A 16,414-nucleotide genomic window follows, 5' to 3' on the forward strand; every position below is an offset into this window, starting at 1 on the left:
CCTCAGTACTGACCCTCCGACAGTGCGGCGCTCCCTCAGTACTGACCCTCCAACAGTGCGGCACTCCCTCAGTACTGACCCTCCGACAGTGCGGCGCTCCCTCAGTACTGACCCTCCGACAGTGCGGCGCTCCCTCAGTACTGACCCTCAGACAGTGAGGCGCTCCCTCAGTACTGATCCTCTGACAGTGCGGCGCTCCCTCAGTACTGACCCTCTGACAGTGCGGCACCCCCGCAGTACACACCCTCTGACAGTGCGGCACTCCCTCAGTACTGACCCTCCGACAGTGCGGCCCTCCCTCAGTACTGACCCTCCGACAGTGCGGCACTCCCTCAGTACTGACCCTCCGACAGTGCGGCACTCCCTCAGTACTGACCCTCCGGCAGTGCGGCATTCCCTCAGCACTGACCCTCCGACAGTGCGGCGCTCTCTCAGTACTGACCCTCCGACAGTGCGGCGCTCCCTCAGTACTGACCCTCCGACAGTGCGGCACTCCCTCAGTACTGACCCTCCGACAGTGCGGCGCTCCCTCAGTACTGACCCTCCGACAGTGCGGCACTCCCTCAGCACTGACCCTCCGACAGTGCGGCACTCCCTCAGCACTGACCCTCCGACAGTGCGGCGCTCCCTCAGTACTGCCACTGGAAGTGTTGGCCTGATTTATGTGCTGGGGACTCCGGAGGGGGGAACTTAAACCCTCGATCTTTTGACCCTGTGCCAGATTGAGGGGGCTCGGCACTGTACACTGGGTTGAAAGTCTGGGTCGCAGAACAGAGATCTGGGTAACAGATTCACAAGTGACTGAAAGCGTTGTCATCCTTTCACACCACCAATAGAAACGTGAACCAAACACTAGGAATTCCTTCATCCAGAAGGATAGCTTTGAAAAGCAAAGATGATCTGTTAACCCTGTGTCAAAGTTGTTACACCACACGCCCAGCAGCTCTGGTCTCTCTTTTGTAAATTAGATAGTGAGGCACTGGAGAAGGTGTGAATAAAGACTCACAGGGACGATCCCAGAGCGGAGAGGGTTTATAATCGATCGGGAAAGATCGAACAGGCCGGGGCTCTTTTCTCTGGGAAAGAGGAGGCTGAGGGGCGACCTGATCGAGGTCTTTAAAATCCTGAAAGGGGTTCGATAGGGTCGACGTAGAGAAGATGTTTCCACTTGTCGGTGGGGGAGAGACCAGAATGAGGGGGGCCATTGATATCAGACAGTCCCTGATAAATCCGATGGGGAATTCAGGAGAAACGTCTTTACCCAGAGAGCGGGGAGAATGTGGGACTCGCTCCCACGGGGAGTGGGGAGAATGTGGGACTCGCTCTCGCGGGGAGTGGGGAGAATGTGGGACTCGCTCCCACGGGGAGTGGGGAGAATGTGGGACTCGCTCCCACGGGGAGTGGGGAGAATGTGGGACTCGCTCTCGCGGGGAGTGGGGAGAATGTGGGACTCGCTCCCACGGGGAGTGGGGAGAATGTGGGACTCGCTCCCACGGGGAGTGGGGAGAATGTGGGACTCGCTCCCACGGGGAGTGGGGAGAATGTGGGACTCGCTCCCACGGGGAGTGGGGAGAATGTGGGACTCGCTCTCGCGGGGAGTGGGGAGAATGTGGGACTCGCTCCCACGGGGAGTGGGGAGAATGTGGGACTCGCTCCCACGGGGAGTGGGGAGAATGTGGGACTCGCTCCCACGGGGAGTGGGGAGAATGTGGGACTCGCTCCCACGGGGAGTGGGGAGAATGTGGGACTCGCTCCCATGGGGAGTGGGGAGAATGTGGGACTCACTCCCACGGGGAGTGGGGAGAATGTGGGACTCGCTCCCACGGGGAGTGGGGAGAATGTGGGACTCGCTCCCACAGGGAGAATGTGGGACTCGCTCCCACGGGGAGTGGGGAGAATGTGGGACTCACTCCCACGGGGAGTGGGGAGAATGTGGGACTCGCTCCCACGGGGAGTGGGGAGAATGTGGAACTCGCTCCCACGGGGAGTGGTTGAGGTGAATCGCAGAGATGGATTGAAGGGGGTGGGAAGATGGATAAACACATGAGGGAGAGAGGAATAGAAGGATATGTTGATGGGGGGAGAGGGAGAGGGGGGTGGGAGGAGGCTCATGTGGGGTAGAAACACCAGCACGGAGCAGAGGGGCTGAATGGCCTGTTTCAGTGCTGGAAATACAATGATGGGCAACAGTCAGGAGTGAATTGCTAGTGTTTTATAATCGCCAATACCTTCTTGGCTCAATATTGTTTCTTGACAAGGGAAGGCTGCTGTTAACTTGTATTCTCATAGGGAACAAGGGGTGGGGTCCTTGGTGCCTGTGGAGTTAATGAGCATTAACGGTGTGCTGCGGAGACTCAGAGTCTGGTCTCAATTGGGTTAATGACATGGTGGAGAGCTGACAGAGAGAGAGAGAGAGAGACAGAGAGAGCGAGAGAGACAGAGACAGTGATAGAGAGACAGAGAGAGAGAGAGAGACAGAGAGAGCGAGAGAGACAGAGAGAGAGAGAGAGAAACAGAGAGAGAGAGAGCGAGACAGAGACAGAGACAGTGAGAGAGAGACAGAGAGAGAGAGAGAGACAGAGAGAGCGAGAGAGAGACAGAGACAGTGAGAGAGAGACAGAGACAGTGAGAGAGAGACAGAGACAGTGAGAGAGAGACAGAGAGAGAGACAGAGACAGTGAGAGAGAGACAGAGACAGTGAGAGAGAGACAGAGACAGTGAGAGAGAGACAGAGAGAGAGACAGAGACAGTGAGAGCGAGAGAGAGACAGAGAGAGAGACAGAGACAGTGAGAGAGAGACAGAGAGAGAGATAGAGACAGTGAGAGAGAGACAGAGACAGTGAGAGAGAGACAGAGACAGTGAGAGAGAGACAGAGACAGTGAGAGAGAGACAGAGAGAGAGACAGAGACAGTGAGAGCGAGAGAGAGACAGAGAGAGAGACAGAGACAGTGAGAGAGAGACAGAGACAGTGAGAGAGAGACAGAGAGAGAGACAGAGACAGTGAGAGCGAGAGAGAGACAGAGAGAGAGACAGAGATAGTGAGAGAGAGACAGAGAGAGAGATAGAGACAGTGAGAGAGAGACAGAGAGAGCGAGAGAGACAGAGAGAGCGAGACAGAGAGAGCGAGAGAGACAGAGAGAGCGAGAGAGACAGAGAGAGCGAGAGAGACAGAGAGAGCGAGACAGAGACAGAGAGTCAGCAAGGCAATTCCAGAGACCCCCCACTAAAATATTGGCCCAATCCCAGAGACCCCCTCCCCACCTTTCCCCCCCCCACCCTCCCTCACCCTGGCGAGTAATGGCACATTCCAAATCCTACCCCCCCCACCCCCCCAACCCCCTCACAACTCACACAAATATTGGGATATTCCTGGGACCTGCCCCCCCCTGCAATGGTTATTGCCCCCTCCCCCCCTATCCACCCCCAAGCCCCCACCCCCCAACCCCACCACCCCAGGGTCCCCTCTCCCCTCCCACCTCAGTTGCACATCCACTGAACGTTGGCGCCAGTGGGTAGCCAGACCCTATTGGAGCCCCCGCCGGGGTGGGTGCGGGTGGGGGAAGGGGGAATTGGGACCCCAGGAAATTCAACCGGGGTTGAGTTGGGGTTGGGGGGTGGGGGGGAGAGAATTTGGGGGCCGGGGCGGAGAAGGAACGCAGTGGGAGCAGATTCAATAGGAACTTTCAAAGGTGGGGGGGAAACATTTACAGGGAAATGGGGGGGGGGGGGAAGAGTCGGGGGTGGGAATTGGGGACGAATTGGATAGATCTTTCAATGGGCTAGCAGAGCTGCGATGGGCCGAATGGCCTCACCCTGGGCTGTATCGATCTAGAGTCGACTCACCTTGAAAACTTAAGTCGTCGGTGCCCTCGGTCAGTCTCACCCGGTACTTCAGTCATTTCAATTTACAGTCAATATCTTTTCTCCCCCGCTTGTGATTCACTGGGCAGACACCAGGAGGCAGTCATGGGCCTTTGCTTCATTGGGCAGCTGCTTAACCTGGGACACACCAACGGGGAAATTACGACACCTCAGGGGGCCACTCGGCCCCTCGAGGTTGTTCCGACATTCACTGAGGTCATGGCTGATATGCTTATAAACTCAAATCCAGGTTCCGCAGCCCCCCCTTCCCCGATAACCTTCGACCCCCCCTGTGGAGTGGGAGTGGGTGAGGGGTGGGAGAAGGTCCAGCTCCTTACAGCTGCCCCTCTCCCGAGACGTGGGCCCCAAAATCCCGGCCGACACTCCCCAGCATTGGCACTGAGGGTCCACCGCACTGTCGGAGGGTCAGTACTGAGGGAGCGCCGCACTGTCGGAGGGTCAGTACTGAAGGAGTGCCGCACTGTCAGAGGGTCAGTGCTGAGGGAGTGCCGCACTGTCAGAGGGTCAGTACTGAGAGAGCGCTGCACTGTTGGAGGGTCAGTACTGAGGGCGAGCCGCACTGTCGGAGGGTCAGTACTGAGGGCGAGCTGCACTGTCGGAGGGTCAGTACTGAGGGAGCGCCGCACTGTCGGAGGGTCAGTACTGAGGGAGCGCCGCACTGTCGGAGGGTCAGTACTGAGGGCGAGCCGCACTGTCGGAGGGTCAGTACTGAGAGAGCGCCGCACTGTCAGAGGGTCAGTACTGAGGGAGCGCCGCACTGTCAGAGGGTCAGTACTGAGGGCGAGCCGCACTGTCGGAGGGTCAGTACTGAGGGAGAGCCGCACTGTCGGAGGGTCACACAAAGGGTGGGAGAAGGTTGGAACTCTATTTCTGATGGTTGGTCAATAACCTTTGGGTCTGAGATTCTCCTATGTTGAGGCACAGGATCGAGGGGCTCTGATATTCACACTTGACGCCCAAAGCGGGGAGCAGGGACACAGAGCCACCTGGTGGCCAGGTACCTGCAACTGCAGCGTGACAGTTGACATAGGGAAAATGAATGGGGGGAAAAGGGTGGCAGGCAGGTTTTGTGTGGGGAGTGGGAGGGGGGGCAGTGCAGGAGGGGTGAGATCTGGGCAAGACGTTGTATCAGAGGGAAAGGGGAGGTTTCACGGCTGGTGGGGATGTAACCTAGTGATATAAGTATGGTAGCGAGACGCTAACCCTCCCTCCCTCTCTCAGACTCCTGCAGGAGGATTATACCATTGAGGTGAAACTCAACGACTACTTGGACATCAACTGCCCTCACTACCAGGATCCCAGTCCCTCCCGTTCTGCAGAACGTTATATCCTGTACCTCGTGGACCAGGAGGATTATCAGTCTTGCAAGCCCAAATCCAAGGATCAGGTCCGGTGGGAATGCCGAAAGCCACACGCCATTCACGGTCCTGAAAGGTTTTCTGAGAAATTCCAGCGCTTTACCCCTTTCAGCCTTGGCAAGGAATTCAAAGAGGGTCACTATTACTACTATCTCTGTGAGTATTACACAAAGGGAATTGTAATATTGCTGCAGTGCTCGTCGTGGGTTAATAATCCCATCGGCCGAGCTTCCCCTCCCACTGTGGGGGAATTTGAATTCGATTCACTAAATTCCGCTTCCAATCCAAACGCTCCTCGTTAACCGACGACCCAGTTGTCGCTTAAAAACCCCCACCCACCCGGTTCACGAGTTGCCCCTTCGAGGGAGGGAGGGAGTCTGCCAGCCTTACCCGGTCTGGCCTACTCTAGGCCTGCGTCCAGCCAAGTGGCCTGGCTCTGCCCTCAGGAACGGGCCTAGTCGGCCGCTCGGTTGGACCAAGCCAGAGACAGGGGTTGGAGGTAAAAGGCCCCACCGGGCCCCCTCTCTCAAGGGGGTGGTGGGGTGGAGATGAAGAGGGTCCCAGCCGGCCTGCTCTGCTGCTGTGACCACCGTTAGCCAACAAGGCCTCAGGATGCAGCCTGAGGCCTCCCTGCAGACTAGGCCTCGGTGCCAGGATAATGGGGGAGGGGGGGGTGGTGGGGGGGTGGGGGCGCTTCTGAGCCAAACAAAGGTGCCCATTCCAGGCGGGAGTGGGGATGGAGGGCTGGTCGTAGGCCTGAGCATGAATCCTATTCCGCCTCTTAATCTTTCTCCCCTCTCTTTTTCCAGCAAAGCCAATTCATAATCACGGAGAACAATGCCTCAAGCTCAGGATATATGTATGCTGCAAAAAGAGTGAGTACCCTCAAACTTCCCAGCTTATTATCCGGTCACTGACTGACGTCTAGAGGGATATCAGGAACAATTTGCAGTTCGACAGCACCTCAACCTCAGTTAAAAAGTCCAAAAAGGCTTCGAGTGATTAGTTATCAGCCAGAACCCAACCCCCAGCCACATCGGGAGATATCAGTAACAGGCGATCATGAAGCTGTGTCAGAGGGGTCGGTTTGAAGGAGCGTCTTAAAGGAGGAGAGAGAGAGAGAGGGAGAGAGGTGGAGAGGTTGAGGGAGGGAATTCCAGAGCTCAGGGCCCCCCCCAGGCAGCTGAAGGCCCGGCCGCCAATGGTGGAGCGATGGGAATCGGGGGATGGTCAAGAGGCCGGAATTGTGGAGAGAGCAAAGATCTCGGAAGGTTGTAGGGGCTGGAAGAGGTTACAGAGATAGGGAGGGGTGTAGGGGCTGGAGGAGGTTACAGAGATAGGGAGGGGTGTAGGGGCTGGAGGAGGTTACAGAGATAGGGAGGGGTGTAGGGGCTGGAGGGGGTTACAGAGATAGGGAGGGGTGTGTGGGCTGGAGGAGGTTACAGAGATCTCGGAGGGCTGTAGGGGCTGGAGGAGGTTACAGAGATAGGGGTGTGGGGACTGGAGGAGGTTACAGAGATAGGGAGGGGTGTAGGGGCTGGAGGGGGTTACAGAGATAGGGAGGGGTGTAGGGGCTGGAGGAGGTTACAGAGATAGGGAGGGGGTGTAGGGGCTGGAGGAGGTTACAGAGATAGGGAGGGGGTGTAGGGGCTGGAGGAGGTTTCGGGGATAGGGAGGGGGTGTAGAGAGGGGGTCGAGGACCATGGAGGGTTTCACACAAGCGGGATGTGAAGGGAATATGCCGGAAATACTCAGCCGATCTGGCAGTTCCTGTGGAGAGAGAGAGAGAAGCATTCACTCGTTGGTCGAAGCGCGCGAGGTCTTTATAATAAAGGGGTCTTCACAGAGAGGCTACGGAGAGAGTGTTTTCAGCAGTAGTGGGTGGCCAGGTTGGGGTGGGGGGTGGTGGGGGGGCGGCGAGTCCATCAGTCTAAGATAGAAATGGGAGTCTCTCTTTCCTTTGTTGAATGTTGCGATGATTTATTAAAACAATTCTCTGCATCTTCCATGTTTTGAAATAGATCATAACCCAAGATTGCGCACGACAGGCCCCAGTCTACCAGCAGGTGAGCAGGATGGGTATTTCTGTGAACAGACCCCAACCACAGCGGGGGCTGGGTTCAAGTGGCGCCCAGCGACCTTTGACCTCACGCCGGCCATTGCAAGGCCGCAATGCTCCGGCCATACCCGGCCGGTCTGTTCCCAGCCCACTGACCCGGGACAGCCTCCAGCGGGGGGGATGTGGGGGGTCTCGGGCCAGACCAGCGTTTGTTGCCCGTCCCTAATTGCCCCCTGGAACGGAGGGGTCTGGCTCGGCCATTTCGGTGGGGGGGTGTGGGGGGCGGGGGTGGGGAGCAGTTTAAGAGTCGGCCACGTATGTGGCTGTGGGCTCTGGAGTCACGTGTAGGCCAGACCGGGTAAGGGGGGCAGATTTCCCTCCCTAAAAAGGGGGCATTAGTGACCCAGATGGGGTTTTTATGACAATCGATGATAGTCGTCATGGTCACCGTCACTGAGACCTCTGGGTCACTCATCCAGGGACATTACCACCACATCGCTACCTCCTTCGTAATGTAGCAAACGTGGCAGTCAATTTGTGCATAGCAAAATCCCAGACCTTTTTTTAAAAAATTTTTTTTTTGGCGATGTTGGTTGAAGGATAAATATTGGCTCTAGGACACCTGGGGAGATCTCTCCCCTCCACTCTCCCCCCTCCACTCTACCCACCGCCCCCCCCAACCCCAACACCCGCTCCTCTTCCAATAGCTGCCGTGGGATCTTTTACAGCCACCCGCGTGGGCGGACAGAGGAAAGGGCGAGCGCAGAGATTCACTTGGTTTTGAGCACGAACGTCAACGTCAATTTTTCTTTTCTCACCTCTCTCTCTCTCCCTCTCCCTCCACAACAGATCAGCCGGAGGCAGATCTTCCAGACACCCAGAGAAGTACGGGCAGTTCGGCTGCCCTGGTCGCCTCTCGAGGCCTTGCTGTTCTGACGTTGCTGACCCTGTTGGTAGTTTAGGACCTCATGGCGCAAGACGTCATAATGGCCACCAACTATTGCCTCAAGTGTGTCAGGATTGGCGGCCTACAGCTGCTCACGGTCATCAAAATGGCCACCCACCATTGCTCAAGTTTGTCAAAATGGCCACCAGCTGTTGACTCAAGATGGCCACCAATAATTGTCTCAAAATGGCCACCAACAATTGTCTCAAAATGGCCACCAACTGCTGACTCAAAATGGCCACCAACAATTGTCTCAAAATGGCCACCACCTGCTGACTCAAGCTCATCAAGATGGCTGCCAACCATCGCCTCAATATGGCCACCAACAATCGTCTCAAGATGGCCACCAACTGCTGACTCAAGCGATGAATCAAAGATTGCTCTTCTCAGGCCAAAGTTGAAAACGGAAAGCTGGGCTCAGAGCGGGCCGGAGATGAAAAGCCTAGAATCGATTGGCGGATGTGCTGGGGGGTGAGGGGGGGGGCTGTTGGTGGGGGGGAGGAGCGTGGCGGCTTAAATCCAGGCTCCAAATTCTGTCCTCCCTTTAAACCTTGGCAACCCGAGGTTTGCGACAAAGGGATGGACTACCAAGATGTCGGCAAGGTTATTTTTTTGAGGGGGGTGGGGGGATTAAGAAATGTTTTTGTATCTTGGTTCTCATTAAGGAGACAGATTAGCTTCTCCAGGTGCCAAGTCGCTGGCGACGACAGGTGTCCGGACAAACTTTTCTCCCTAGGCCTTACTCCACTGAGATACAGGAAATCCAGGGCAAAATGCACATTTAAGAAGAAAGAGTTTATTTGTTATTTAAAGAGAGACTAAGCATCTGTAGCACGCACGCTGGTGTCAAAGGTCACGAGCGCGGTTGTGGTGGTTGGGGGGGGGGGGGTGACTTATTTTACTTCAAACAGAGCTTCAAGCAGGGGATCTGAGACTCTGCCGGCATGTAGCCTCGGTTAAAGGGAGCTCCTGTCTCCTTATTCCCGCTCCACCTCCCTGGTCCCAGATTGATTCCTGGCCCTCCACCCGCGGTTGCTATAGCGACCCGCCCTCTCGAATGGGGCCAGCTCCCGAACGGCTGTTGGAACCCGGGAAACCGGCGGCGCTGGTAGTTAGGCTTCCGGCGCTCAAGTAGGCCCGGCTCTGACAATGGCTGAGTTGTTTTTTGTTTTGCACAGGATTGCCGTCGATAGCTGGGCCCAGAGCTGAACCGGCCGGGGTGGGGGAGGGAACCATTAGGCGTGGGGTCAGCGAGCAAGGGTAAGATGGAGGCTCCTGGTCACCTCCAGGTAGGACATCTCTGGGACCCGGCCCGAGACCTGGGCGATTGACCTGGGCAACTCAAACATCCATCCCGATGCCAAACAGGGACCCCAGTGAAATCAAGACATTCCCTTTCTTCTGACCACACCCCCCCCCCACCACCACCACCCCACCCCCAACGATGCCAGTCAGATGAGGAGTTGAGCCAGCGTGCCGATTAACGGAGTGCCCCCTGTGGCCAACTGAGGCTCATCAGGCACTTGTTTGCTCAATCACTGTGTGCGGCTTTCAATCCCAAGTTCTGACTGGGTCCCCCTCTCAGCTCTCTGCCAGACCACGCCAGACCATGCCAGACCACGCCAGACCATGTCAGACCACGCCTGACCATGCCAGACCATGCCAGACCATGCCTGACCACGCCAGACCACGCCAGACCATGCCTGACCACGCCAGACCATGCCAGACCATGCCTGACCACGCCAGACCACGCCAGACCATGCCTGACCACGCCAGACCACGCCAGACCATGCCTGACCATGCCAGACCATGCCTGACCATGCCATCCTGGGCGGCCGGCCGGGCTATTAAAGGCTCCGTGCAGCAGTCTCGCCTCTTGAGCTAGACCCCAAATCCCAATTTGTGACTGAAATATTCAACATTCAGCGTGGGGCTGGTGGTGGGTGGGTGGGGAGAGGGGGGAGGTAGGGAAGGTCAGTTCTCACCTCGACAGGGCCCTTGCCAATAAGGGCACCCAAGTAGGTGAAATTTGGAGCCCGTCAACAGGACTGACAATTAGGCCCCCCCCATTGGGGCGAGTCAGTCAACAAAGGGCCGAGTTCCTCAGGCTAACCGGACTCTTCATTGATTGGTGGAGGAGGGGAATCAACCAGATTCTTCTGCACAAGGACCTCCGCCCTCCCAAGGGTCAGGCGGCCATCCCCCCCCATCAGCAATTTTCTTTTGTTATTCTTAATTATTCAGAACGTTAGGGGCTGCTTTTAATGGTTGAATTAAATTGAAGAAGAGGTGGGCAAAAATTGGCGTGCGAGGGGAACACTTCCTGTCGAGTGTTGTCCACTTCCTGGTGAATGTTGTCCACTTCCTGTGGGGGGGAGTCCACTTCCTGCTGAGCAGTGGCCACTTCCTGTGGGGGGGGAGTCCACTTCCTGCTGAGTGGTGGCCACTTCCTGTGGAGGGGAATCCACTTCCTACTGAGCGGTGGCCACTTCCTGTGGGGGGAGTCCACTTCCTGCTGAGTGATGGCCACTTCCTGTGGAGAGGAATCCATTTCCTGTTGAGTGGTGGCCACTTCCTGTGGGGGGGAGTCCACTTCCTGCTGAGTGGTGGTCACTTCCTGTGGAGGGGAGTCCATTCCTGTTGAGTGGTGGCCACTTCCTGTGGAGAGGAATCCATTTCCTGTTGAGTGGTGGCCACTTCCTGTGGGGGGGAGTCCACTTCCTGCTGAGTGGTGGCCACTTCCTGTGGAGGAGAGTCCATTCCTGTTGAGTGGTAGCCACTTCCAGTGGGGTGGGGAGTCCACTTCCTGTTAAGTGGTGGCCACTTCCTGTGAGGGGGGGGAAGTTCACTTCCTGCTGAGTGGTGGCCACTTCCTGTGGAGGGGAATCCACTTCCTGCTGAGTGGTGGCCACATCCTGTGGGGAGGGGAATCCACTTCCTGTTGAGTTGGCCACTTCCTGTTGAGAGGTGGTCACTTCCTGTTGAGTTGGTCACTCACCCATGGCAGCGATAGACTAGCCCCAGGACCTCTGGACCCAACCGTGGGTTTGGGGAGATGGTGGAGGGGGTGAGTCGTCTCAGTTTGTGTCCTGTCCTCGCACTGTAGACAGTCTCTCTCTCTGGGATGTATAATCATTGTAAAATTGTACCATTTTGTAAATATTTGAAATTGTTTTGTACATGGAACTACTGTTTTTTTATATGGATATTGTCCCTGTAATAAATATCACTAAAAAAAATATTAACGTGACGTTCCCATCAGTGCAACTGTGGTCAACAGCGAGTTAGCCCCGGGGGGGGTGGCGGACTTGTCCTCAGTACCATGGGGTGAGGTGGAAGTGGGGAGGAGGGAGGAAATGGGGGAGAATCCAGGGATTCCAAGACCCGGTGACTCCTCGGACAAGTGCCTCAACGTGGTGGGGGGGGGGGGGGGGGGGGTGGGGGGTGAATCCGGAGCCAAAACTGGGTGGGATCGGAGAGCACGGTCAGTGAAGCAGATGGGATCCTGGGTTCCAGGAACAGCGGCATCGAGTACGAAAGCAGGGAGGTTGTGCTGAACCTTTCTAAAGCTCTGGTTAGGGCCCCGAGCAGGGTGCAAGTGGCCAGTTCTGGTCACAACGCTTTAGGGAGGATGTGAGGGTGCGGAGGGGGATTTACCAGAACGGGTCCAGGGAGGAGGGGGTTTTAGCGACAGGGTTCGATCGGAGAAGCTGGGATTGTTCCCCTTGGGGCGAAGGAGATGGAGGGGGAGATTTGATCGAGGGGAACAAGATGGTGACAGGTTTGGATAAGGGAGAGGAAGGAAAGCTGTTCCCATCGGCTGATGGTACAAGGACTAAGGGGAGGGGGACACAGATTTAAGGTTTTGGATATTGAGCGGGTGGGATGTGAGGTAGAAATGTTTTACGCAGCGAGAGGTGACGACCGGGAACTCGCTGCCCACGAGGGGGTTGGGGGGAGAGTGGGGTGGGAGGTGGAAGGGGAGACGATGAACGATTTTAAGAGGGAATTGGACACACGCTCGGGGGAACTAAACTCGCAGGGGGACGGGGAGAGAGAGGGGGGAATGGGGCTGTCTGGATTGCTCCAGAGGGGGTCACCAGGGACTCGATGGGCTGAATTGCCTGTGCTGTAATGACTCGATGGATCCTAAGATATCTCAGCTGGAGAGAGATGGCGGAGGAGAAGGATAAAGATGTTGTTTTGAGACGAGGCCATCATTTCAATGATGCAGGGTTTGAAATCTTCAGTCAGGCCTAGTTATTGAGGCTCCAGTCATGTGAAAGTAGAGAAAAGAGGAGGCAAAGGGGATGAACTGGAGTCAAAATTCGCCCTTCAACACCTTACATTTCTATAACACATTTAATCTAATAAAACACACCAAGATGCATCATAGCAGCGCTACAGAACACAATCTGACCCCAAGCCAAAGAGAGAGAACTCATAAAAAACCGCGGTCAAAGAGGGCACCGGTTAGGAGGGTCTTAAAGGAGGAGAGAGAGAGAGAGAGAGGCGGAGAAGTTTAGGGAGGGAATTCCAGAGCTCAGGGACCCCCCCAGGCAGCTGGAGGCACGGCCGCCAATGGTGGAGGAATGGGAATCGGGGATTGGTCAAGAGGCCGGAGGTTATAGAGATAGGGAGGGGTGTAGGGGCTGGAGGAGGTTATAGAGATAGGGAGGGGTGTAGGGGCTGGAGGAGGTTACAGAGATAGAGAGGGATGTAGGGGCTGGAGGAGGTGACAGAGATAGGGAGGGGTGTAGATGCTGGAGGAGGTTACAGAGATAGGGAGGGGTGGAGGGGCTGGAGGAGGTTACAGAGATAGGGAGGGGTGTAGGGGCTGGAGGAGTTTACAGAGGGAGGGCCGCACTGTCGGAGGGTCAGAACTGAGGGAGGGCCGCACAGTCGGAGGGTCAGTACTGAGGAAGCGCCGCACTGTCGGAAGGTCAGTACTGAGGGAGCGCCGCACTGTTAGAGGGTCAATGCTGAGGCAGTGCCGCGCTGTCGGAGGGTCAGTACTGAAAGAGCGCCGCACTGTCGGAAGGTCAGTACTGAGGGAGCACCGCACTGTCAGAGGGTCAGTGCTGAGGGAGTGCCGCACTGTCGGAGGGTCAGTACTGAGGGAGCGCCGCACTATCGGAGGGTTGGTACTGAGGGAGTGCCGCACTGTCGGAGGGTCAGTACTGAGGGAGAGCTGCACTATCGGAGGGTCAGTACTGAGGGAGTGCCGCACTGTCGGAAGGTCAGTACTGAGGGAGCGCTGCACTGTCGGAGGGTCAGTACTGAGGGAGAGCCGCACTGTCGGAGGGTCAGTACTGAGGGAGTGCCGCGCTGTCGGAAGGTCAGTACTGAGGGAGCGCTGCACTGTCGGAGGGTCAGTACTGAGCGAGCGCCACACTGTCGGAGGGTCAGTACTGAAGGAGTGCCGCACTGTCGGAGGGTCAGTACTGAGGGAGCGCCGAACTGACGGAGGGTCAGTACTGAGGGAGCGCCGCATTGTTGGAGGGTCAGTACTGAGGGAGCGCCGCACTGTCAGAGGGTCAGTACTGAGGGAGCGCTTCACTGTCGTAGGGTCAGTACTGAGGGAGCGCCACACTGTCGGAGGGTCAGTACTGAGGGAGCGCTTCACTGTCGTAGGGTCAGTACTGAGGGAGCGCAGCACTGTCGGAGGGTTAGTCCGAGGGAGTGCCGCACTGTCGGAGGGTCAGTACCGAGGGAGAGCCGCACTGTCAGAGGGTCAGTACTGAGGGCGTGCCGCACTGTCGGACGGTCAGTACTGAGGGAGCGCCGCACAGTCGGAGTGACAGTATTGAGGGGGTGCCGCACTGTCGTAGGGGTTGGTAGCACAGAGAACGACAGGGAAAACAAGAGAATTGTGCAGTTAGAATGATGAAATAATGAAAGAAAGGAGTTGGGGTGCCGAATGTTAGTGAATGAGAGAGAGTGAAGTGAGAATAAAAGAGAGACAAAGACAAAGATTCAGAGACTGTGTGAAAGAAAAGGAGGTAGTGGAGAGACTGAGGCAGATAAATACACAGAGAGAGAGAGGCTGAGACAGAGAGTGTGAATGACTGTGTGAGGGAGAGAGAGACAGATAAATACACAGAGAGAGTGAGGCTGAGACAGGGAGTGTGAGAGACTGTGTGAGAGAGAGACAGACAAATACTCAGAGAGAGTGAGGCTGAGACAGGGAGTGTGAGTGACTGTGTGAGAGAGAGACAGAGAGAGACAGATAAATACTCAGAGAGAGTGAGGCTGAGACAGAGAGTGTGAGAGAATGTGTGAGGGAGAGAGAGAGAGACAGATAAATAAACACAGAGAGGCTGAGACAGAGTGTGAGTGACTGTGTGAGGGAGAGACAGAGACAGATAAATACACAGAGAGAGTGAGGCTGAGAGAGAGTGAGAGACTGTGAGAGGGAGAGAGAGAGAGACATAAATAAACACAGAGAGAGAGGCTGAGAAATAGAGTGTGAGTGACTATGTGAGGGAGAGAGAGAGACAGATAAATACACAGAGAGAGAGAGGCTGAGACAGAGAGTGTGAGAGACTGTGCGAGAGAGAGACAGAGAGAGGCAGATAAATACACAGAGAGAGAGAGGCTGAGACAGGGAGTGTGAGAGACTGTGTGAGAGAGAGAGACAGATAAATACACAGAGAGAGAGAGGCTGAGACAGGGAGTGTGAGAGACTGTGTGAGAGAGAGAGACAGATAAATACTCAGAGAGAGTGAGGCTGAGACAGGGAGTGTGAGTGACTGTGTGAGAGAGAGACAGCGAGAGGCAGATAAATACACCGAGAGAGAGAGGCTGGGACAAAGAGTGTGAGAGACTGTGTGAGGGAGAGAGAGAGAGAGAGAGATAAATAAACATAGAGAGAGAGGCTGAGACAGAGAGTGTGAGAGACTGTGTGAGAGAGAGACAGAGAGAGGCAGATAAATACACAGAAAGAGAGAGGCTGAGACAGAGAGTGTGAGAGACTGTGTGAGGGAGAGAGAGAGACAGATAAATACACAGAACGAGAGAGGCTGAGACAGAGAGTGTGAGAGACTGTGTGAGGGAGAAAGAGAGAGACAGATAAATACACAGAGAGAGTGAGGCTGAGACAGAAAGTGTGAGAAACTGTGTGAGGCTGAGAGAGAGAGTGTGAGTGACTGCGTGTGAGAGAGAGAGAGACAGATAAATACTCAGAGAGAGTGAGGCTGAGACAGGGAGTGTGAGTGACTGTGTGAGAGAGAGACAGCGAGAGACAGATAAATACTCAGAGAGAGTGAGGCTGAGACAGAGAGTGTGAGTGACTGTGTGAGGGAGAAAGAGAGAGACAGATAAATACACAGAGAGAGTGAGGCTGAGACAGAAAGTGTGAGAAACTGTGTGAGGCTGAGACAGTGTGAGTGACTGTGTGAGAGAGAGAGCGAGACAGACAGATAAATACTAAGAGAGAGTGAGGCTGACACAGAGAGTGTGAGAGAATGTGTGAGGGAGAGAGAGAGAGACAGATAAATAAACACAGAGAGAGAGGCTGAGACAGAGAGTGTGTGTGACTGTGTGAGGGAGAGAGAGAGACAGATAAATAAAGAGAGAGAGAGAGGCTGAGACAGAGAGTGTGAGTGACTGTGTGAGGGAGAGAGAGAGAGACAGATAAATACACAGACAGAGTGAGGCTGAGACAGAGAGTGCGAGAGATTGTGTGAGGGAGAGCGAGAGAGACAGATAAATACACAGAGAGAGAGTCTGAAAAGAGAGCGTGAGAGACTGTGTGAGGTAGAGAGACAGAGAGAGACAGATAAATAAACACAGAGCGAGAGGCTGAGACAGAGAATGTGAGTGACTGTGTGAGGGAGAGAGAGAGAGACAGATAAATACACAGACAGAGTGAGGCTGAGACAGAGAGCGTGAGAGATTGTGTGAGGGAGAGCGAGAGAGACAGATAAATACACAGAGAGTGAGGCTGAGACAGAGAGTGTGAGAGACTGTGTGAGGGAGAGAGAGAGACAGATAAATAGACAGAGAGAGTTAGGCTGAGACAGAAAGTGTGAGAGACTGTGTGAGAGAGAGACAGAGAGAGGCAGATAAATACACCAAGAGAGAGAGGCTGGGACAGAGAGTGTGAGAGACTGTGTGAGGGAGAGAGAGAGAGACAGATAAATAGACAGAGATAGAGAGGTGCTAAG

At 55.4% G+C, this 16,414-nt stretch overlaps 1 protein-coding gene across 1 annotated transcript in view; it reads left to right on the forward strand.

The window, feature by feature from the left end:
- The window catches only part of LOC121274424 (ephrin-A1-like), a 19,550-nt gene extending 11,267 nt beyond the window's left edge, over nucleotides 1-8,283 (forward strand). The window contains exons 2-5 of the mRNA XM_041181748.1: nucleotides 5,105-5,397; nucleotides 6,051-6,116; nucleotides 7,263-7,307; nucleotides 8,150-8,283. Coding sequence (XP_041037682.1) covers nucleotides 5,105-5,397; nucleotides 6,051-6,116; nucleotides 7,263-7,307; nucleotides 8,150-8,262 — 517 coding nt within the window. The 3' untranslated portion in view covers nucleotides 8,263-8,283. The remainder of the gene's footprint in view (nucleotides 1-5,104; nucleotides 5,398-6,050; nucleotides 6,117-7,262; nucleotides 7,308-8,149) is intronic.
- Nucleotides 8,284-16,414: the final 8,131 nt, after the last annotated feature.

Source organism: Carcharodon carcharias (assembly GCF_017639515.1).
Source record: "Carcharodon carcharias isolate sCarCar2 chromosome 36 unlocalized genomic scaffold, sCarCar2.pri SUPER_36_unloc_2, whole genome shotgun sequence".
Classification (NCBI taxonomy): domain Eukaryota; kingdom Metazoa; phylum Chordata; class Chondrichthyes; order Lamniformes; family Lamnidae; genus Carcharodon; species Carcharodon carcharias.